The 23,361-nt window shown below is 39.5% G+C and overlaps 1 protein-coding gene and 1 non-coding gene across 2 annotated transcripts in view; one reads left to right on the forward strand and one right to left on the reverse strand.

Annotated features, from left to right (window-relative positions):
- Window positions 1-22,999, forward strand: part of LOC122559944 (engulfment and cell motility protein 2-like) — a 110,523-nt gene extending 87,524 nt beyond the window's left edge. Inside the window, exons 19-21 of the mRNA XM_043710054.1 lie at window positions 3,358-3,440; window positions 5,994-6,071; window positions 19,657-22,999. Coding sequence (XP_043565989.1) covers window positions 3,358-3,440; window positions 5,994-6,071; window positions 19,657-19,857 — 362 coding nt within the window. The 3' untranslated portion in view covers window positions 19,858-22,999. The remainder of the gene's footprint in view (window positions 1-3,357; window positions 3,441-5,993; window positions 6,072-19,656) is intronic.
- Window positions 11,909-11,990, reverse strand: trnal-aag. The gene has a single exon. It is a non-coding gene; the product is annotated as a tRNA-Leu (tRNA).
- Window positions 23,000-23,361: the final 362 nt, after the last annotated feature.

Raw genomic sequence — 23,361 nt, forward strand, 5'->3', positions numbered from 1 at the left:
ACGAGGTCAATTCCCGGAATGGCGGGACTATCTTACGCTGAAAGATTGGAGCGACTGGGCTTGTATACCCTTGAGTTTAGTAGGCTGAGAGGGGATCTGATTGAGACGTATAAGATTATTAAAGGATTGGACACTCTGGAGGCAGGAAGCATGTTTCCGCTGATGGATGAGTCCCGAATCAGAGGACACAGCTTAAAAATAAGTGGTAGGCCACTTAGAACAGAGTTGTGAGAAACTTCTTCACCCAGAGAGTGGTGGGTGTATGGAATGCTCTGCCCCAGAAGACTGTGGAGGCCAACTTTCTGCATATTTTCAAGAAAGAGTTGGATAGAGCTCTTAAGGATAGTGGAATCAAGGGTTATGGGGATAAGGCAGGAACAGGATACTGATTGAGGATGATCAGCCATGATCATAATGAATGGTGGTGCTGGCTCGAAGGGCAGAATGGCCTACTCCTGCACCTATTGTCTATTGATTCTATTCTTAAGATGACGCCCCCTTGCTCTCGATACCCTTATTAGAGAATCAGTTTTCTTTGTTGAGCTCTTTTGAATCCTTTCATCGTTTAAAATAGGAATACAAGCCAGGTTTAAGCAAACTGTACTTGAAATTTAACCCCTTGTGCCCTGGGAAATCATTCTGCTGAATGTGCACAGCATCTGTTGCAGGATTAATTACATTCAGGCAGCGAACACAACATTGCAGATAGGGTCCAGCTAAAGCTCTGTTTCCTCCTCCTCCTATCCCTTGTATGAAAATAAAGGCCAACATTCCATTACTTTTATTACATTCTTTAGACTCCTGTACACTAGCTTTGTGTTGTTACTCTCCTGATTCTATTAAATGTTCTTATCTTGGTCAGGTGTGTAGTGTTTGCATTTATAAACTCCTATAAAGACGTTGATTTTTATTTCTGCACAGCTCTGCAACCTCTCCCCTATCTCATTTCATAAGATTATAGCTGCACAAAATCAAAGGAAAACCTTTCATTGTACCATATGGAAGTTGTCCATAGCCACATTCTGCCGGTACCGCACCAATTTAATCTTACAACAGAATATGACCTCAGTGTTCTCCTGTGTTTCTTTTGTCTCTTCCCTATACCCTAACAAGATACTCAAGTCAAACTACAGTCGTTTGCACTTTTAATTTGGGAGTGGTTCACTAGGTCTCTGCTGCTTTCAAACCTACCTGCTTACATACACTTGTATGTTCCTGAAAACAAATGGAGGGACTTGGAGGAATCTCCAAATGCTCCAACTCAGAGTTTCTACAGAATGAAATAGCAGCCATCAAGTGGTATTGATTTCCAAAACATGTAATTTAAATGCACAATCCCACTTGTATGGTTAATTTGATATACACTTGCTGCCTTTTCTATGTCAATTGTATAACTTCAGTACAGTATTCATCCTCTATATGTCCTTGGGCCTAGTTTTAGTCTGTTGGTAGCTTGTCTCACTCGAGATTTGAGAACAATATTGGGTCTGATACATCAGTCCAGTACTGGGGGAGAACTGCACTTTTAGGAGGTGCTGTTTTTTGAATGAGATTTTAAAAAGAGGCCTCTTCAATCTTTTATATGCCTGTAGTGGCTATACTTGATAAGTGCCCATTAGATACAAATCACCTTGAAGCATCCTGAGGTTGTGAAATGTGCTGTTTAATTGAAAGTCTTAATTTGTGCAAGTGGAGATTAGGTTTTGTACGTGGTGCAAATATAGGAACGAAAGCTTTTGATAACAGGAAGAAGCTATTTCTATTCCATACCTTCTAAGCTCTAAATGCCTACTTAAGCCCCTTTTCCTCCTTCACATTCTCTTCATAAGTGCCTGTGTTAGTCTACTGCTATAATTCTTTGATTGAGACTCCTTTAGAATTCTTCATCTGCTGCCATCATCATTTATCTCTTCCTACTGTCCTACTAGCTACTGGCTTTTGAACTCCAAGTTTGCTGCATCAAGCCCCATTTGCATTTTATCCTGTAGCTAGGATAGCTAACCTATTAGTAACAAATGTGACTGGAACATCTCACTGATTCTGTCCATTCTGTTTTCTTTGGTTGTCCACATGATTAAATTTTCCAAGATATTTTGGGCATCTTAGAGCCCCCTTCAATAGCATCAAATTCATGAACTCTACCACCCAGAACAGGGGTGGGGAAGCTTTCTTCCATTAGAGGCCAGTGACAGGTGGATAAAACTCGTCATGGGCTGCACACTGGATAAAGCAACTTTATTTCCTTTCTAAGAGAGAGAATCAAAGTTCTCAACTTATCTGTTGTTTTAATATGTGGCTGAGGTTATTCTGCCTTCTAAGTCACCTGGCAATGAAGATGTTGCTAACCTCAATTGTTGTTCCAAATTATTGTGGGTTTTAATCTGGAATTACACTGGCTGTTTGACAGAGTTTTTGCAATGGTACGTAGTACCAAACAGCAATTCATTTCTCGATGTGTCTTTCCTCAGGTCTGGAAATAAGTGACACCTGTATGACATCTGTAGAATTCAATCTGAGGCAGTTTTACTGTGTTTTGACTATTAGGTCAATGCTGATTTGCAGTTCTATAATTTCATGTTGAAGGTTTTTGGGTATATCAGCTTCAATATTGAACAGCGTGCAAATATATTTAATTCCCAGTACAGACCTGTGCTGGTGTTTTCACATGGTGTCTCATGAGACTGTCGATGGGTCCAAGGTTTTCAGGTTGTTCTCTGATGTCTTTCTCTGGCGGTGATTCCAGTATACTCCAGCTCTCCCCTATGATGTGCAGTGCTGCTGGGGTTCAATGCTTCCTTTGGTCCAAGATCTTGTCAAGGGCCAGCAAGTCAGATTCAATGTAGCAATGGCTGGATTTGGTCCCCAGGTTAGTGGTTGCCCACCCCGACCTAGAAGGTCAAGGGTGTCCATCTAACTCAGAACTGCAATGCCGTTACCTTGCTTTTGCTGGGGAAGAATCGATGAACTCCTTTCCTAACAGCACTCTGGATGTAGTTCAAGGAGACAGCACTAACCTCTGTGGGGCAGTTGGGCGATGGACAACAGAAGTTTGCCAAGCTGGCAATGCTCGCATCCTGTGAAATTATTTAGAAAGAAACCCACTCTGAAGAGCCAAAACATTTTAATTGTTAAGACCCCAACTTGTGCTATCACGTGATGACAATGTAACTATTGATTTTAAATGATAACTACAATTAAGACAAGTAATGTTGAATTCCAGCATCTGGAGCAGCCATTTACAATACATTCTGCTTTTCCCAGTACATCGGTGACATGTACACTGCAATCATTTTGGTCTCCAAGCACACAAATTCTTCTTAACAGTAATTATTCATCTGCTTCTCTTTTTTTCTTTAGTTCCTGTTGTTGATATCAAAGCAGTGGTAACTGGGAAGGACTGCCCTCACATGAGAGAAAAGAGCGCTCTGAAACAAAACAAGGTACAGCTTAATTCTTGATATGTGTGTATCTATGCATTTGTTATAGAGATAGAAAGGAACATAACAAGTATTAAACAAAATGAATGAAGAAGAGTCATCTGATTAACCCAAAATCTCATGGGTTTTTGACTAATGAGAACACATGATCTCAAATAATCAGTTCAAATCAAACTCCAATAAAAATCAAAGACAATCCAACTTTGACTAAATCGCCTATTCTTTGATTGCGCTCCACATGGGTCATTTTTCAAATTAGTCATACTGTATCCAAAATGTAATTTCCTGTGGCTCAGTGAATAGTATTCTTGCCTCTGAATCGCAAGGTTATGGTTTGAAATTCCAGAACAGAGGTTTGAGCACAAAGTCTAAGCTGGCAATCCAAAATAGTACTGTAAGAGTGCTTCACTGTCAGAGGAGCCATCTTTCAGACGAGATATTAAACAAAGGCCCACCTGCTTTCTGAGGTGAATGTAATGGATCCTGTGACGTTATTTCAATGAAGGTGCTTTATTCCTTGTGTTCCAGCCAATATTTATCTCTCAAACAACATTACAAAGATAATTTATCTGGTAATTATCACATTACTGTTTGCTATGTACACATTTGTTGATGTGTTTCCTATGTTACAACAGTAACCATTACTTCAAAAAATGCCTTATTGGCTGTAAAGCACTTTGGGATGCCTTGAGGCCAAGAAAGGTGTTATAGAAATGAAAGTCTCCTTTTTCTTGCTTCCTTCATATCTTGTCTCTTCTTGTCTTTGAATAAAATAGTACTAACAGCTTTCCACTGTTACCCTTTGGAAACTGTTCAATACCTTCCAATTGACTGAACAGCTATTTCCACAGATTAGTTTTCAAACCCCTGAGGACTCCTTCCCCTCTCTTTTGTGGTTTTACTGGATGAGGTGAAGCAGCTCTTTATGGTCTATATGAATCTCATACTTTAAAATCCAAGAAACTATAACTATACCACCTCTCTGCCTCCTCTTCCCAATGAAAGTATGTCTAATTTATGTAATCGTTCCTCGGGATCCAGTGCCTCCATCCTATCAGTTGTTCTGGTTACTCTCTCTTCTGTATCCTATCAATAACGGAATTATGCTTCCTGTACCATTGTGACAGAACTGTACACTGTATCCCAACTGCAGTTGCATCAATGGTTTACAGAGTGGCAGAATTACCACATACTTAAGCTGAATTTTGACCTTTTCAATTGATCTCAGTAAATTGTCAATCAAGACCCTCGGATCTTTTTCATCTTCCATATACATTATTTTCATCTTTGTGTGTATGTGCATTTACAATGTGAATCTATAATGTATGTGTCCACATAACCGTATGTATTAATTTGTAATATACTGGTCTGTGAAAATTTCATATGCAAAGGCTTTAGTGGAGGTTTGACTGTAGAAAGACTGAACTTTACTTCTGCCACAGTTTCTAAATACACAGTTTCAAGAGTCCTTGTGTGACAACTGTGATAAAAAGGTCATACAATATTGTCATTTTAAAACATTATTGTCTTGAAAAGAGCAGTACATGGATTTTGATTATTGTTTTTTTTAAAAGGTCACTGTAATTTATGGACCAGTTATCTAAATCCAACACTGCTCAGACCTCCGTGGTGTTAATAGAGAGATGTTCATACTGTTGAGTTTATGACTGGTGGAGTAAACATATTTGTTTTGTTTTCAATTAAGATAATCTTTGATTTTTTTCTTAAGTTCAGAAACAAGTTTTATTTTCCTTTCCTGGTAGGAGTTTTTCAGTTCAGTTTGAGGAAGCCAGTGACTCCAAGGGAAGTAATAGTTTATAAAGCTTCCAGGCCAGGAGAGTTCGGATAGAACTCTCCAAGTTATTAAAATTGAGAAACTGAAAGTCCTCAGATTGGTGAAAAATTAATTAATCATGAATCATTAACTGGTATCTCAATATTTTTAAAAATTGTCTTCGATATTTATTCTCTATTTAGCTTGATTTGTTTTTCTTTGTGTATAGCTTCCAGGCCAGGAGAGTTCGGATAGAACTCTCCAAGTTATTAAAATCGAGAAACTGAAAGTCCTCAGATTGGTGAAAAATTAATTAATCGTGAATCATTAACTGGTATCTCAATATTTTTAAAAATTGTCTTCGATATTTATTCTCTATTTAGCTTGATTTGTTTTTCTTTGTGTATATATAGTAAACATGTGGTTTGTTGAAGTGTACCTGCAGCCGTATGTGAATGCATTTCAGTGACTAACTAACTGCAAATCTTTCTTTTAAAGCTATCAATCCGGGTTTCGTTCTGTGATCTGACTTGCCCAGTAATACCATCAGTTTTGATCATAATAGACCATTTTTAAATAGCTTGTGAACCTTATGTAATCAGGACTTAAAAGTCTGATATTGTAATTGGAATGTGTTAGTTTGTAGAAAATGTACATCAGAGAAACTGAGATCCATAATCTATCCTGTGTGAGCATCATAGGACAGCAACGACAGATATTGTAAATGAAAACCACCTAATTTCTGTATTTTGTATTGATTGTTGTCTTTCTTATTTTCACAGGAAGTTCAAGAGTTGGCTTTCTCAATCCTTCATGATCCTGATGAGGCCCTAAACTTTATTGCCCCTAACAAATACGAGGTAAATTATCACTGGAATACTGCTGACAAAGGCAAATTTTGTCTTGCATACATGAGGACAATTCACAAGAAAGCAATGTAAAGGAAATGAATGTTAATGCTGTATGAAGGAAGAGTTGCCAAATGGACTCTGATTGGTAGAAGAGATTGCCATGGAGAATTCTGGACTCCCTTGCTCTGGGGAAACAGACCCTGTGTGTTCATCGATCCATGTTGCTTATGATTTTATAAACCTCTTTTAGGTCACCCCTCAGCCTCCAACGCTCCAAGGAAAAAAGCCCCAGTCTATTCAGCCTCTCCCTATCATTCAACCCTCCAACCCTGGCAACATCTTTGTAAATCTTTTCTGAACCTTTTCATGTTTAACAACATTTTTCCCATAGCAGGGAGGCCAGAATTGAATGCAGTATTCCAAAAGTGGACTCATCAGTGTCTTGTACATCCAGAACATGGTGTCCCATCTCAACACCCTGTTTACCTGTGACTCCACTTTCAAGGAACTGTGCACCTGCACCCCTAGGTCTCTTTGAGTTACATCCTATGGGATAATGGTTACCCTGAATAGATCGTTTCTCATTTTATATTGTGCAATGATGAATGGATTTGAGAATGTCACTTTTGGTCCAGAGAAGTGCACAGTTTAGCCTAGATTACTCTGGAAGCGTAAAACGTTTAAGCAGGAGGTGAAGCCAGCTGTTTCACACTGCTGTTCTGCAGTAGTGTCATTATCAGAAAACTGCCATAAAGCCATAAAAATGTTCTGCCTTTCACAGATGAGTGCTGTCTATATGCATTTCACCTGGAATGATGCCAGGTGTGTGGGCCATACATCCCAAAGAATGGAAGATCGTGTCAAATAGCATATGTCTTCAGCTCATCACACCAGGAAAGATACTGATTGTATCCAATCAACAAAAACACTTTGTCCAACATTTGATATGATTCTGTGTTTTTGTTCTTAATTCATTGATGGAACATGGGCATCGCTGGCTGGTCAACATTTATTGCTTATCCCTCGTTGCCACTGAGAAGGTGGTGGTGAGCTGCCTCCTTGAACCACTGCAGCCCACGTGCTGTCGGTAGACCCACAATGCCGTTAAGGAGGGAATTCCAGGATTTTGACTGAATGACAGTGAAGAACCGGCAATATATTTCCAAGCCAGGAATGATGAGTGGCTTGTGGGGGAACTTAAAGGTGGTGGTGTTACCATGTATCTGCAGCCCTTGTCCTTCTAGATGGAATTGTCAAAGGATCTTTGGTGAATTTCTGCAGTGGATCTTGTAAATGGTAGCAGTGTGTACTGAGTTTCAATGTGGAGGAAATGGATGTGGTCCCAATCAAGTGGTCTGCTTGGTCCTGGATGATGTCAAGCTTCTTGAGTGTTGTTGGAGCTGCACTCATTCAGACAAGCAGACAGTATTTCATTACACTCCTGACTTATGCCTTGTAGATGGTGGACAGATTCTGGGGACTCAAGAAATGAATTACACATCTCAGTATTCCTAGCTTCTGACCTGCTCTTGTAGCCACTATGTTTAAGTGGCAAATCCAGTTGATTTTCTGGTCAATGGTAACCCAGGATGTTGACAGTGGGGGATTCAGTGATGGTAACACCATTGAATGATATGCGGCAGTGGTTAGTTTATCAGTTATTGGAGGTGATTATTGTCTGGTATTTGTGTGGTGCGTATGTTACTTGCCACTTTTTAGCCCAAGCCTGGATATTTTTCAGACCTTGTTGCATTTGACCATCGACTGCTTCAGTGTCTCAGGAGTTGCAAATAAGGCTGGACATTGTGCAACCATCGGTGAACATTCCAGTTTCTAACCTTATGATGGAGGAAAGCTCGTTAATAAGCAGTTGAAGATGATTGGGCCTAGGACACCATACTGAGAAACATTTGCAGAGATGTCCTGGACGGATCTCCAACAACTCAGTCATCTTCCTATGTACCAGAATGACTCCAACAGCAGACCATTTTCCCCCAGTTATGCATTGATTCCAATTTTGCTGCAGCTCCTTGATGCCACATTCGATTAAATGTTCTTTTGTCCATGTTTGAATCAAGACTGTCATGAGGTCAGAAGCCAAGTGGCCCTGGCAGAACCAGCAGGTTATTGCTGAGCAGGTGTTACTGTTGATGACACCTTGCATCACTTTACTGTTGACTGAGATTAGACTGATGGAGTGGTAATTAGCTGGATTGGATTTGTCCTGTTTTTTTATATACAGGACATACTGGGGCAATTTTCCACATTGTTGGGTAGATGCCAGTGTTGTAAATGTACTGGAAGAGCTTGGCTAGGGAAGTGGCAAGTTCTGGAGCATAAGTCTCCAGTACTATTGCCGGAATATTGTCAGGGTCCATACCCTGTGCCCCCAATAGTTTCTTGATGTCACGTAGAGTGAATCGAATTGGCTGAAGACTGCTACCTGTAGTGTTGGGGACCAGGATGGATCATCTATTTCACACTCCCGGACAAAGATGGCTGTGAATGCTTCAGTCTTATCTTTTGCACTGATGTGTTGAGATCTTGCATCATTTTGAATAGGGATATTTATAGAACCTCCTTCTCCAGTGAGTTGTTTAATTGTACACCATCTTTCACAAATAGATGTACCACGACTGCAGAACTTAGGTCTGATCTGTTGGTTATGGAATTGTTTAGGTCTGCCTACCATTTGGTGCTGTGCTGTTTGACATGCAAGCAATATATGTCAGTATTTAAACTGTGGAAAGAAACCTCAGCCTCTCGTGTTATGTGATTGCTGTTACCTGTTACCCCCTGTCTCCAGGGCAACTTGTGCTGTGCTCTGGGGGGAATCTTTCTCAAACTGTTGACGGACCAGCAATGATCAGTCTTTTGTTGCACCACGACCTTTCGAAAAAAAACTCTAAATGTGGCACCTTGTCATCCAGCCCAGTGTTTCCTGAACTTGCAAGCCCCATTCTGCAGACGTGTAATAAATATGCATTTTTAAACTGGTTCTTGGGGTGGCGGCATTGTTGGTTGACCTGGCATTTATTACCCACTCCTACTCGTCCTTCAGAGGCAGGGGTGAGCCACCTTCTTGAGTGGTTGCGGTCCCCTTGTGTAGGGTCACCCCACAGAGTGCCCATTAGGGAGGAAGTTCCAGGACTCTAATCTGTATTGCTTTACGTTGAAATGGTGTGTGTGACTTGGAGGGGAACTTGCAAATGGTGGTGTTCCAATGCACCTGCTGCCCTTGTTTCCTTAGCCCCCCCAACTCCTGATGAGCAATTTAACAATCCTCCTTAATGCTGATGAACAAACACATGCCCAAAGAAGCCAGAGAGTTAGGGGAACTCATCTCTTTCTTGCTTTTCTCCTCCTCTATCTCTCCCTCTCTGTGTCTAGGGTGGCATGGTGGTTCAGTGGTTAGCACTGCTGTCTCACAGCGCCAGGGTCCCAGGTTCGATTCCAGCCTCAGGCGACCATCTGTGTGGAGTTTGCACATTCTCCCCGTGTCTGCGTGGGTTTCCTCCCACAGTCTAAAGATGTGCAAGTCAGGTGAATTGGCCATGCTAAATCGCCCATATTGTTAGGTGCATTAGTCAGAGGGAAATGAGTCTGCGTGGGTTACTCTTCGGAGGGTCGGTGTGGACTGGTTGGGCTGAAGGGCCTGTTTTTGCACTGTAGGGAATCTAATCTAATCTAATCCTGTTTAGTAGCTTCACCAGGTTAATGCCTCACTTTTAGGTATGCCTGGTGCTGCTCCTGACATGCTCTCCTGCACTCTGCACTGAACCCGGGTTGATCCCCTGGCATAATGGTAATGGTTGGGAGGGGGAATATGCCGGGCCATAAGGTTGCAGGTTGTGCTGGATAGAAAATTGATTGGACAATTTTTGAATAATCTTGAGTGTGCAAAGAATTATCTTGACAACTAATTTGGGATTTTTATTCAGGCTTGCTATGTGGCACTCTTGTTAAATACATATATTAATACCCAGAACCCCTTTCTTTGCACACCGAGAGAACATGGACACCTAGGTTGCCTGATTTAACTCAACAAAATAGGTAACAGCCATTCGTGGTTCACTTGGTAGAGATCGCTGCACCATTGGTGATGATCTTTGTATCCTCACTGTCCATTGGAGTAGTGCCAGATGATTAGAGGGTGGCAAATGTTATTCCCTTGTTCAAGAAAGGGATTAGGGATAATCATGGAAATTACAGATCAGTCAGTTTTACGTCTGTGGTGGGCAAATTATTGGAGAGGATTCTGAGAGAGAGCATTTATGATTATTTGGAAAACTATAGTTTGATTACAGATAGTCAGCATGGCTTTATGGTGGGAAAGTCATGCCTCACAAGCCTTATTGAATTCTTTGAGGATGTAACAAAACACATTGATGAAGGTAGAGCAGTGGATGTGATTATATGTGGATTTTAGCAAGGCATTTGATAAGGTTCTCCAGATACGCTCATTCAGAAAGTAAGGAGGCATGGGATACAGGGAAATGTGGCTGTCTGGATACAGAATTGGCTGGCTCCTAAGACAGAGGGTAGTAGGTGGAATGTATTCAGCCTGGAGCTCAGTGACCAATGGTGTTCCACAGGGATCTGTTCTGGGACCTCTGCTCTTTGTAATTTTTATAAATGACGTGGATGATGAAGTGGAAGGGTGAGCTAGTAAGTTTGCCAATGACATGAAGATTGGTGGAGTTGTGGATAGTGTGGAGGGCTGTTGTAGGTCGCAATGGGACACTGACAGGATGCAGAGCTCAGCTAATAAATGGCAGATGGAGTTCAACCTGGAAAAGTGTGAAGTGATTCATTTTGGAAGGTCGAAATTGAATGCAGAATACAGAGTAAAAGGCAGGATTCTTGGCAGTGTGGAGGAACAGATGGATCTTGGGGTCCATGTCCATAGATCCCTTAAAGTTGCCATTCAGGTTGATAAGGTTGTTAGAAGGCATGTGGTGTGTTGGCTTTCATTACCAGGGAAATTGAGTTTAAGAGCCGCAAGGTTACACTGCACCTGTATAGAGCCCTAGTTAGACCACACTTGGAATATTTTATTCAGTCTGATTGCCTCATTATAGAAGGATGTGAAAGCTTTAAAGAGGTGCAGAGGAGATTTATCAGGAAGCTGCGGGACTGGAGGGCATGTCTTATGAAGAAAGGTTGAGGGAGCTAAGGCTTTTCTCACTGGAGCGAAGAAGGGTGAGAGGTGACTTGATATAGGTGTACAAGATGATGAGAGGCATAGTTAGAGTGGATAGTCAGAGACTTTTTCCCAGGGCTGAAATGGCTCTCTCAAGGGGCACAATTTTAAGGTGATTGGAGGAAGGTTGAGGGAGATGTCAGAGGTTGGTTCTTTACACAGAGAGTGGTGGGTGTATAGAATTCACTGCCAGCAGTGGTAGTAGAGTCAGATATAATATGGACATTTAAGCGACTCTTGGATTGACACATGAATGATTAGATTAGATTACTTACAGTGTGGAAACAGGCCCTTCGGCCCAACAAGTCCACACCGCCGAAGCGCAACCCACCCATACCCCTACCCCTACATTTACCCCTTACCTAACACTATGGGCAATTTAGCATGGCCAATTCACCTGACCTGCAGATCTTTGGACTATGGGAGGAAACTGGAGCACCCGGAGGAAACCCACGCAGACACGGGAGAACGTGCAAACTCCACACAGTCAGTCGCCTGAGGCGGGAATTGAACCCGGGTCTCTGCCGCTGTGAGGCAGCAGTGCTAACCACTGTGCCACCATGCCGCCCACTTTTTTTTGCAGCAGGGGTCGAAACAGCATTTTTAATTAACAAGCTGCGTAGTTGGAGTTGATCAGCAGAAATGGCAGCGATGGGATTCGAACCCACGCCTCTGTCGAGACTGGAATCTTAATCCAGCGCCTTAGACCGCTCGGCCACACTACCAGCCAATAGTAAAGTGAAGGGTATGTAGGTTAATTTGATCTTAAAGTAGAATAAAATATTGGCACAACATCGAGGGCTGAAGGGCCTGTACTGTGCTGTACTGTTCTATGTTCTGAAGGCAATACCATAACCAATCAGAGTCCACTTGCCTGGCTTAAATTTAAACAAATCTTCATCTAACTCATGCATTCTCTGTGGCAACGGCTCAACCAGAGTTCACTTGCCAAGTAATCAATACTGTATTTTTGTATAGTATTAAGGTTGTTTTCCCTTTATTCTCATGGTATTGGTATTCTTGTGAATTTCCTGATGGGTATAAGATAAAAAGCTTGATCTTATTTTTTCCATGATGCTGAAGTTCTGCGTTACCAAGCAATTCGGCGATTACTGTTTGAGGTAAGGTTTAACAGGAAAGAAACAAACCCCCACTACTGATGACAGTGAACACATGTTTAGGCCATCAAATTTGCATTATAATCTGGATTGATGCCAAAGCATGAGATCCCAGCTACTTACTGAGCAAATAAAGCCAGAAAGTTCCATGGTCTTGAACAAATAACGATAAACTTTACTTATACAGTGTTAGGACAGTAATACAATATATACAGAGATATAAAACTTGCATTCTGACAAGCAAATAGATTTAAGCTGGCATAAATATGGGTAATAGACACACCATGTCAGGTAGGGAGTAATATTTGGAAGGCTAGTCCTTTTGTGGTTCTGCACAGCACCTCATATTTAAAGGGCTTCAGGCTGATTTGCGACAGAACCTTATTTTTTGCATATGCTATGTCCTTGATTTTTGTCAGGTTTCTTCTATCACATCAAATCATTCTTTCCTCTCCTGAATTTGCACATACAGCCATACAATCTAGTTTCTGTCCAAGCCCTTTGCCTTGCTGCTTAATGGTGAGTTTTCATCCTACGTGTCAGCAGATCCACCATTAGATTATTACAGTGAAACCTAATTCTGTCTTTGCCTTGCATCCATATGTCTGCATTGGACAGTGATCAGAAGGTCACTGACGTAAAACATTAAATCAGTTTCTCTTTCCGCAAAAGCTGTCTGACTTAACTGAGAATCTCCAGCCTTCACTGATTTTACTATTGAATGGAAACAGTCTTAGAGCAGCAGGAGGTATTCCAGGAGGAGAGAGAGCAGATTAAGAATGAACAGTTTTCATGAAAGCAAAAGGATGGGACTCCCAAATCTGAACTCCATTGGCTGTGAAAGAACATACCATATGTAGGATAAAGCAAACAAAAACCCTATGTCAAATAGATAAAACTCAATATTGCAGAAAACCTAGAGAAATATAGAAAATGCAGAGTCAAAAATTAGAAAGGATTTGAAAAGTAGTGAGGACATGAAAAGGTATTGGCAACTAAAATCAATTAAAAACCCAGAGATGTTTTTATGAAAATAAGAGAATAACTAAAGAGACCTAATTAAGGAGACCAAAAAATAAGTGTGTGAAGGCTTAATGATTACCCTGGAATTTCATGCCTTTCCTAAAAGCAGGTTGGCAAGCATACAAATTAGCATCATTAGCATTGGTTTAGCAGTAATTGGGGAAGCAATAGGCTGCCTGTTTGTCAATGAGCCAATTGAAACTCTTAATTACTGACAACTTAAGAGACTGGTACCAACTGGTCGTCTTGTGGGGCTCATGGTTGTGTCTCCTGTGCAGTCATCCTATGCCAACAGAAGCTATTGCCCTGCATTGCTATTCAGGCCCAAGCAAGGCCCTGGACGTGTCTTCTTCTGGTTTCCTCTTCTTCAGAAACTGACTGTATTCTGAAAAAGATCCCAGAATAAACGACCTGACATTACAATTTGGTAGGGACAGGTAGATATTTTTGTTGAAAACAAAGGGGTGGGATCCGTGGTACTTACAGATCGAATAAAGCCACAGCATTCCATGGTGTTGACCAAACACAGTAACTGTTACAATGCAAAGGTAGTTGTATCAATCTACAATATATACAGGATTATACAACTTCTTTTTGAACATCCAATCAGAATGAATCTGACATAAATATGTGGAACAGACACACTGGGGTGAACAGCTCTCTGAATACATCAAAAAAAAATGCAGTCAAAACAGATCCCACCAATTTCTCAGCAATCCCTCCAAAATTATTGATACTGTGGGTACCAAATATTATTAAGGCTTTACATGGGATTCTGTGACTGCTGAAGACTTAACTCCTGAGCTCCTTCTCAAACTATCTCAACAACTACTCATGTTCTGGTATTTCAGTCTCCCAATTGGTACTGTCCTGCTCTAAATCATCTGTCAGTTAACTGTCAATCATCATTACCCAGTGCATTTTCCATGGTGCTGCCTCTACCAATCCAAGTCAACTTGTCAACCAATCAGCATTCTTTTCTCATAGACCATAAATGTTGGTTTTCCCTTGAATTGTATTTCTTGCAAATTGTCTTGATGAGTACAAGACAAGCTTAAAGAAAAGTCTTTTCTCAGCAATGCTTCCATGAGTACAGATTGAATGATCTCACACTCCCCATCTTTTCCATACAAATCAATGCTTTATAATCTATTTTTTTCAAATTGTTGAACTCATTAACTGCTGCTTTGTACCAGTAGGCATGAATATTTGAGATTTGCCTATTCTGCTTCATTCCCTCCAAATTAATGGTTAGATTTATGACCTTGAAAGAATAGAGGGGCAGAAAACAGTGTGTGCACACTCTGAAAAGTGAAGAAAGATAAAGATGTGATTAGGAGTTTCAAATGCAGGAATTACAAAAATAGTGAAACTTGGACTACTGCCAAGATGATTGTGGGACAGCTAAGTGCTAAGTAGGATAATTGTAATCAATTACTGTTTAAGCAGATGATGTGACATGAATAAAATAGAACCCCTGCAGTTCAATTTGAGCTCAGTTTGTACTTGATGAAAAGGCAGAACTTTGAGAAAGAAAAACTTGCATATATACATAGAATATTTTCAAAGTTTGAAGCTGTCACAAAATTTGGATATATGATAAATAGTGAAGTGGTTAGCAGGATATTGACTGAAGGGAAATGGGTAGATATTTAGCTGACACAATTTAAATCAAAGATATGTAAAGCAATGCATTATTGCCAGAAAAATGAGAGACGGTATAAATAATGAAGGTTTTATGACTTGGCCTGTATCAGAGAAGGTGATACAAATTTAAAAAGGACCAACAAAGGCCTGAGGCTAACAAGATGCACAGCATTCAGACTTAGAAATTTTTCACCATTCGTTCAGTGTCACTGGGTCAATATCCTGGAACTCCCTCCCTAATGCATTGTAGAACAGACTGCAGTGGTTCATGAAGGCAGCTCACCTTCACCTTTTCATGGCCAGTTACAGATGGACAATAAACGCTGGCCCAGCCAGTGACGCCCACATCTCATGAATGAATTTTTAAAAAAATCTTCCGACACATTTTTCATGGCAACACCAGTCCAATCAGAGTTCATTTACCAATCAATGAATTTGTTTCTCATGCAGTGTAAATTATTAACAGAAATTGCTGGGAAAACTCAACAGGTCTGGCAGCATCTGTGGAGAGAAAGCAGTTATCGTTTTGGGTCCAGTGTCCCTTCTTCAGTACACTCTTGTTCCCTGTGAAATTTGGTATTTGTGTGTGTGTCTTGATGAGTGCACAATGAAAAGCTCCAAGAAAATGTTTGAATTTTTTCAACAACACTCCAGTTCTGTGTTACTGACTGACTGACTATAAATTAAATTGCGATAATTTTAAAGTGGGTACACGAACCACTGACAACAGTCTTTTGAAGGTTACTGGAAATATTTACGATGGTTTTATTTTTGCAAATACATACCAGCTCCTTGCATTTTGATAATTGAGCCATCAAGTATAACACCAAGCAAGTTAAATGTTTTATAAATTGTTTGTTATTCCTGAGCTACAGTATTGTGTCCAATTGTGGTATCACACTTCAGAAATAAAATAAGGGCTGACAAAAAGAGAATGAAGGGGAGATTACTTAGGACATATCAGTTCGGAAAGCCTTCAATTAGTTGGAAAGACTGGAAAATATAAGAATTTGCTCTGTACAGTATGTAAGATTAAAGGGAAATTTTAAATAATTTTAAAAATATTTTGAGTTTTAATACACTACCTGGGAAAAACTGTTTACATTGGCAGGCGGGTTGGTAACCAAGAGGACACATATTTTAAGGAAACTGGCAAAACGAACAGTGAAGGTTTAAAAGAATTTTTTATTCAAAACGTTTTGATCTGGAATGTTACTGCCTGAAAGGATGGTGAAAGCAAATCTAATAGTAACCTTTGAAAGGAAGTGAGGAAAAAATCTGAATTGTGGGGAAGAAGTGAGGAGTGTGATCAGTTGGTAGCTCTTTAAGATCTATCACAGCTATTGTGGGTTGAATGCATACGAGGAAAAAGAGTTCAGGAATTTGGCAAAAACTGTCTACACACCCAAACAGCAGTGATAAAGAAATGAAATTCATAAATGTGAGAGTGGAGAAGCCTTTTTCCAAAATTACAGACTGACCCATTCAGCCTGTATTATGTATGTCTGTGCTGTATTACCATTCTGGAGCTTGCAGCTGTGAAGTGAGGTACATAAACAGCTGGAGATGCAACTGTGCAGATGTGGAGGTGGAGGACCATAACTGGCCATTTGCACTTTTTTTTATAAATATCACTCCTGCAATCTGGTGCCATTCATAAACTGCTCAAGTTCACTTTCCATCTTTTGTGATTCATGATATCCGTAGATTACTGCCTTGCAGTTTATTCTGGCCATTCTATAATTTTATCATTTAGATAGGGGCAATCTTTAATTTTCACAAGGACTAGGGGAAGCCCAAATATCTCAAGTTCTAAAAGTAGTGAATTTCTTGAGAGTTTTTGAGCATGCTTTCTGGAAAAAATGTCGTCTTGAACCAAAAAGGAGAGCAGGCTTTCTTTTTAGATTTTGAGGTAATAGATGAACCTCAGTTAGTCAATAATGTAATGGTATGGAAAGAGCTATAAATAGTCAGCGTAACTTCTCTGAACTCACTGTTGGGTCTGAGTGGGAGAAGGATGAGTCAGGATTAAGGTTTGAAATTTGCAAAAGTCAGATGTTGGTGGGATGAAGCGTAAATTAACCAGTTGAATTGAAAGAACTATTAACAGATACTTATACAGATGTATTGTTCCTCCACTGGGAGATGTTCGAAGTATTTAGTAAAATGCAATTTTGAAATGCCTTCAAAGAGCCAAAGTTCTACTCTGTAATTAAACAAATTGCTTAGCAAAGGAAGTGAGAGATGGTACAGACTATAATAGAAGTCTATACAAAGGCAAAGAACAGTAGAGATCCCACAGACTGGAATAGATATAAATGCGGCAAAGGGAGACAATGAAAACTGCAGAATAGTTCACAAATTGTCTATAAAATTTGGCCAATAACATCATACTGTTTTAAAGATGAAAGAGATTAACTAGAAAACAATGGGTCTATTGGTTTAACACCCGTTGTAGAGAAGTCTGTAAAATCTTTCATTAGGACAGTGGTTGGATTTTCAAGTGCCCACAGGATTGAGACATGGTATACACATGATCTCTCAGTGTCGTCCCTGAGGTAGTCTCAGGATCCTGACCCCTCTCAATCAAATTGAAAGTTTTGAAGGGCCAGAGAGAGAATAGGGATCCTGCTGGCCACCAATTCACTGCCCATTAAGCTCCACCTAATGGCTACTTTCTTCCCCATTGCTGCTGACCCTTTAAGGAGCTCTTTGCTCAATTTGGGAAGGGAGCAGCAGCCTCCAACATGACTGCCACCTGCCTTTACCACTCATGCCAGCCAGGTCATTCCTGCCTTCGAGAGGAGCTCAACACAACTATTTCAGTGTCAGGCTTGTCTCCTCCCCAGTTAGGACATTTATCATTCAAGCTTGCCTCAGCAATTTACTTGCAGTCATGTGCACAATTTAATATTAATAGTCCTTAACCTGAAGGAAGTACTGCCACACTCAGCAATTTCAATATATTTCCAATTAACCTAATCATATTACTGAACAAAGAGATGGTCAGGCTTATGGTCAGTCCCCTACATGGTTTCATGTTGTTACCAGACTTTCTTATTTCCCTGTAATGATAATGGCTGCTTTTACTGTCTGAGACTGGTTTGAATCTTTTCTTCTATTGTTTTTAGTGATTTGTTTTGTCTATATAGGTGGATATATTAATACTTCAGAATCTATATCATTGATTATTTGAAGAATCTTAACTAAAACCTAATATTTGTCTTGTAACAGATTGATTAAATAGTTTGAGAGATTTGCTAATTTAATGTCATCTATGTCTTATGTATTAACAACTACAGCTGGACATTCCATCTCAGTCCTGTAATCTTGAGTCTACAGAACTACTATTGTTCTACTTTTGAAGACTACATTGAGCAAAGGTCTCCAACTACTGTCAGTCATGTTCTGTTGTATTAGCTGTGGGCAGCCGTCAGCCATTGTGTGCTGCTCAGTCATGGGTAGCCCTAACAGAGAGGAACATTCAAGGTTTTGAAGAGGAGATCAGGATAATGTGGTGAACGCCTCTATTGTTAATGAGGGGAAGATGATTGTAAGACCGCTGAAAGCACCTTACAGATGACTACATTTGTCCACTTTCTATACTTATTGGGAAAACAGGCTATGCATGACTTGTCATTCCTTTAAAAAATAATAGACTAAAGTATCAGGCAGGGCACTCGTTATTTCCATGTATACAAGGCTGATGAATGATGCTCACACCAGTGACTTCCCATTTTAAAATCAACTTTTATAAACCAACTGACCCTAATCCCAAATGAAAGTTTTAAAACATTAAATACTCAGGGAAATTGCAGCCAAGACTACAAAGTCACATTTATTCAGATAAACATGCTCAATAAACATATATACTTTTCATCAAGGATGAATGGAGATCAGATTAACTTGCAATAAGACAGTTGAAGCAAGCTTGATTTTCTAGTCCTGTAATCTTCGTTTTTATAATGTCTTCTGTGATGTAACCTCTAGTTGAAAATTGTACTTCATAATGAAAGATAAAGAAAGGTTTGTAAATAATATGATCTCGCCATACCCCAAAACACATGATAGCCGAGAAAGTACTTTAGGAGTGGTCACCATTTAAATGCAGGAAACGTGGTAGCTGGTTTGACTACAGCAAGGTCCCATCAACAACACTAAGGAAATGCAGACAATCTGTTTTAGTGACATAGTGATGTCGGTTGAGGTGAAAATTTGCTTGGACACTTCTACTCCAGTTTGCAATAAAGCTGACCTAAAAGCACTTCAGATTAGCATCTAGTTCAAAGGACAGAACCTCTGATAATATACAGCTTTTCTGGTTAGTTTAACCAGGTTCTTCAATTGGGAATGTTGGAATATTACCTTAAACATTTGAACCTAATTGTTTTTTTTCATTCTGGGTGGAAGTGGGGCTTGTTGAAAGATTTTGAGGTAGTTTATTTTAGTGTCTTGCTCCACACATGAATCCTTAGGAAGAGACCATGATAGCACAAACTGCATGTGATCTGAGAGTAGCACAGGGATTGACTGTCTCAAAATGTGTTGTCCCCTTAGCTCAAATCTTCCAGATTCCTAAATATACCATTTGTATTCCCTTCAGTACTGTATCTGGACTGATGGACTGAACGCCCTGCTGGGAAAAGAGATGACAAGCGAACTGACGAAGAACGATCTGGATACTTTGCTAAGTATGGAAATGAAACTACGCCTGTTAGACCTGGAGAATATCCAGATTCCTGAGACACCACCTCCTATTCCCAAAGAACCCAGCAGCTATGACTTTGTGTATCATTATGGCTGAGCAGTGAGATGACCAGCAACTTGAAAGCACAAAAAAAAGGAAAAAAAACACAGCAACGTTCTGTGAACAAACATAACAACCTGTTCAACCAGCTCTCGAAAATAAATTGCCTTCATTGAGTACAGTGCTGTAAGTAGCGGGAAGACACAAAAGGCCAAACATGCTATTTCCACTCTGTTTTGAGGGAGCTGGAGGTTCAAGACAGACCTTGGGCCCTTTAGAAAGAATTCTGTATTTAATATTTTAGACAGGTTTAAGAATTTGGATAATGTGATTTGCTACAGTGACGTTTGTATGATGATTAATAATTTATTAGTGTTCTAGTAGGCCAAACTGCTTATGTAGACTTTTCACTGTATGCAAATAATCCTCCATCCAATATTATTCAATCCTGTTGTTCCAATACTGGATAATGGATTGTGTTTGTATAATCTAGTCTGTATATAGTGTGTGTGAATGTCACAGAATATGTACACAAGGAGAGTTTCCTTTAGATTCTGATATTTGGGAGTGCCTTTGCGCTGTCATCCGGGAATACTTTCTACTTGTTTTGTAAGCTCTAATTTTGAGTGGTGACTAATTTTGATGGAAATGTATGAACTATTATTCTCTTCTTTAGTCAGTTTATTCTCCTCTTCTGAATCTCTGCTGCAATACTATTCTGGACCTTGCAGCCATGAAGTGAGGTGCAGAAACAGCTGGAGAGGCAACTCTGCAAATGAGGAGGAGTGTTTTTTATAAATACCACTTCTGAAATCCAGTGCCATTCATAAACTGCTCAAGTTCACTTTCCATCTTTTCTGATTTAGATTACTTGATTACTGCCTTGCAGCTTATTCTGATCATCCTATGACTTTGTAATTTGGATAGTCCAGGTGCACATATCAGAATGGTGCTGGTAAATCATGGTTGAATAGCATTAGGCCTTTCAAGAATATTGGAGCTCTGGCAAAGGTGCTTAGTATCCTCTGATTCCCACCTTTGCACCAAAATTTCATTTTTTATTTCAGATCTTCTCACGGGTATTCAACTAAATAGGTACCTGAATAGGTTAGATTATAGATATTGAATCGAAAGGTACTCAGTTGGTCTTAGTAAGCACACTGAACTGATATACGAATGGACTAGATTATAGACAATAAAATCAAAGGGTACTTGAATAGTGTAGATGAGGACACTGATTTATACAGGAACTCAAAATAACTAGATTATAAAATACTGAAGTCAATGGGTCACTTTGTTAAGAAGACCAACTTTGCTTTTGAGCCATGTAATGAGAGAGCTCGAATGTTGCTGCATCTAAACTATCTACTAATAATGCAAAAGACTTATAAGTTATAGAGTTTCCTTTGCATCCGTAAGTATTATTAACTTTAGGTAACATTATTAGCATGTCATGTTACCATCTTCTCAATAGCAAACTTGTATTTTATTGAATGACCAAAAAAAAGTCTCTTTGCTGATGCACTGGACATGAAGATTTATAAGTGGGTGACTTTATACCATGTTTAATTACGACAAGGCAGAATTTGAACTGTAGGCAACAAATGGCATAATTTGCATCCACATCAAAACTTGGTACTGTTGCATCATGCCAGCTGGTTTTATTCTTGGCTTTATAACTGGCTTTTTCAAAGGGAATACGTGATGAGCTATAAAATATGAGTAATGCATCCAACTTCAGCTTGTCTTACAACTTTTCATCCATGATTTTCTAACTGAGAACATGGTGCTTTGGATTTACGGTCTTTGTTGACTGGGGGTTAAGTTTCACTTTCTCCCTTCTAAAGAAATACGAAGTCTTAACAGCAGTTTACACTTGACATGAGGCATTTTATTGAGAAGTATGTTTTTTATATTTACAGTAATTGGATATTTGGGACTGAGTCACAAGCTTTAGAATGCATTTGATACTTCTCAAATACTTGAGATGCTGCATTAATGTATTAAATGATACTTAGTTGAGGAACAGATTATAGGGCAGCAAAATACAAGGCAATGTAAGTCATCAAACTAAATTAGGACCTGCAAACCCATCCAAGAACATTTAAATTACACACTAGGAAGAGGTTTCCATGTAAACAAATACAGGAAATTGTGCCTTTTAAGTAACTGAACTATAAAGTGGATTGCATTTTAATTAGACATCATTGTTACATTCTTCCTTCTGAAAAGCATTGGGCATATATTATACACGCGGACTGGATCATTCTCACACCCAAAATAACTGAGCATTAGATTTTAAAACAATTAGTTCTGGCACAGTAAATATGGGCAGTAACATCCTGTGAATTAATGACAATCTGCCAGATGTATTCTTCTAATAAACATAATATTGTAAAAGGGAAAGAGATAAAAAGAAAAACAACAAGTACCGAAGACAAGATGCTAGAAATCCAGTGTCAAAGTCACTCAGTCTGGAAAACACTGAAAAGTTCTTGCTGTATCAAATATGCGTAAAAGTGGATGCTATCTACATCTTCCTCTGCATCCAAGCAATGTAAATTTTACCCTAACAGGTTGTAAGGTATGTATAAGAACCAGTTTAGTTATTCAACTGAATGGTCATTTTTGTGAGATTAAATACAAATTGTCTCTAGTACTTGCTTTTCAAAGAAACAGTTCAACATTTTGAGAAGTAAGTTCACTTTCCCTATGTTGCTGCTTTCCTCTCCCATAAGCCCTGATATCTGGAAAGTGTGGCATCATCTCCCGTTAATCCATTGTGGGCTGGCTGCGATCACTTCTGAGCTGTTCGGATCATTTAAAATCTGATCGGATGGGAAGCCCGAAGAATCCTTTGTAAAGACCTTGTTGAAAATGGAAGCAGTCTCCACTGGGTGTTGAACATTGTTTTCTAAAATAACCTGTACTCTTGCAGGTGTTTGAATCAAAGGGCTCCCAGAGTTTTTAAAGCCAAAATTTGGCATAAGAAAGTTAACAATTTATTATAATCCTTCCATTGTGATATTCCCAGATGAGTAATCTTTACTGTGGTTTATGTATGAAGCTATTTCTAATGTCATTTGGGAGAATATTTGTCTATTGTACTGTTAATGGTCAGAATGTTATATTGGCTGATAAGATTTAAAAAAAAAAAAAAACGGTAACATTTACACAATAAACAAAACAATTCCTGCTGTTTAGATTCTTCATTTTTGTTCAAGAAAACTGGGATAACTTGGTAACCCGCAGTTTTGCATCAGTGAACTAGTAAAATTGGAATATGACTGTGGCCTATGAGCAAATGTGAAAGTTTCATCAGGCCTAACTGAGTATTTTGCATGGTCATCATTTATAGATGGACAGAATTGGCTTGATGCTTCATGTCACCTTAGAAAAGGTGACCAGTGGTGCTATTCTTTTAATAAGATGGACAACTTGGACACATTCTTGAGAACCTTATTACCCCCATCAATTACTCATTGAATGTGTAATGGTTTTTGCCTAGGTTCCCTCTGTCCCCATTAAAATCTCAATCCAGAAATTCATTAGTTTCAATAC

The sequence above is a fragment of the Chiloscyllium plagiosum genome, chromosome 20 (genome assembly GCF_004010195.1).
Source record: "Chiloscyllium plagiosum isolate BGI_BamShark_2017 chromosome 20, ASM401019v2, whole genome shotgun sequence".
In the NCBI taxonomy this organism is placed as follows: domain Eukaryota; kingdom Metazoa; phylum Chordata; class Chondrichthyes; order Orectolobiformes; family Hemiscylliidae; genus Chiloscyllium; species Chiloscyllium plagiosum.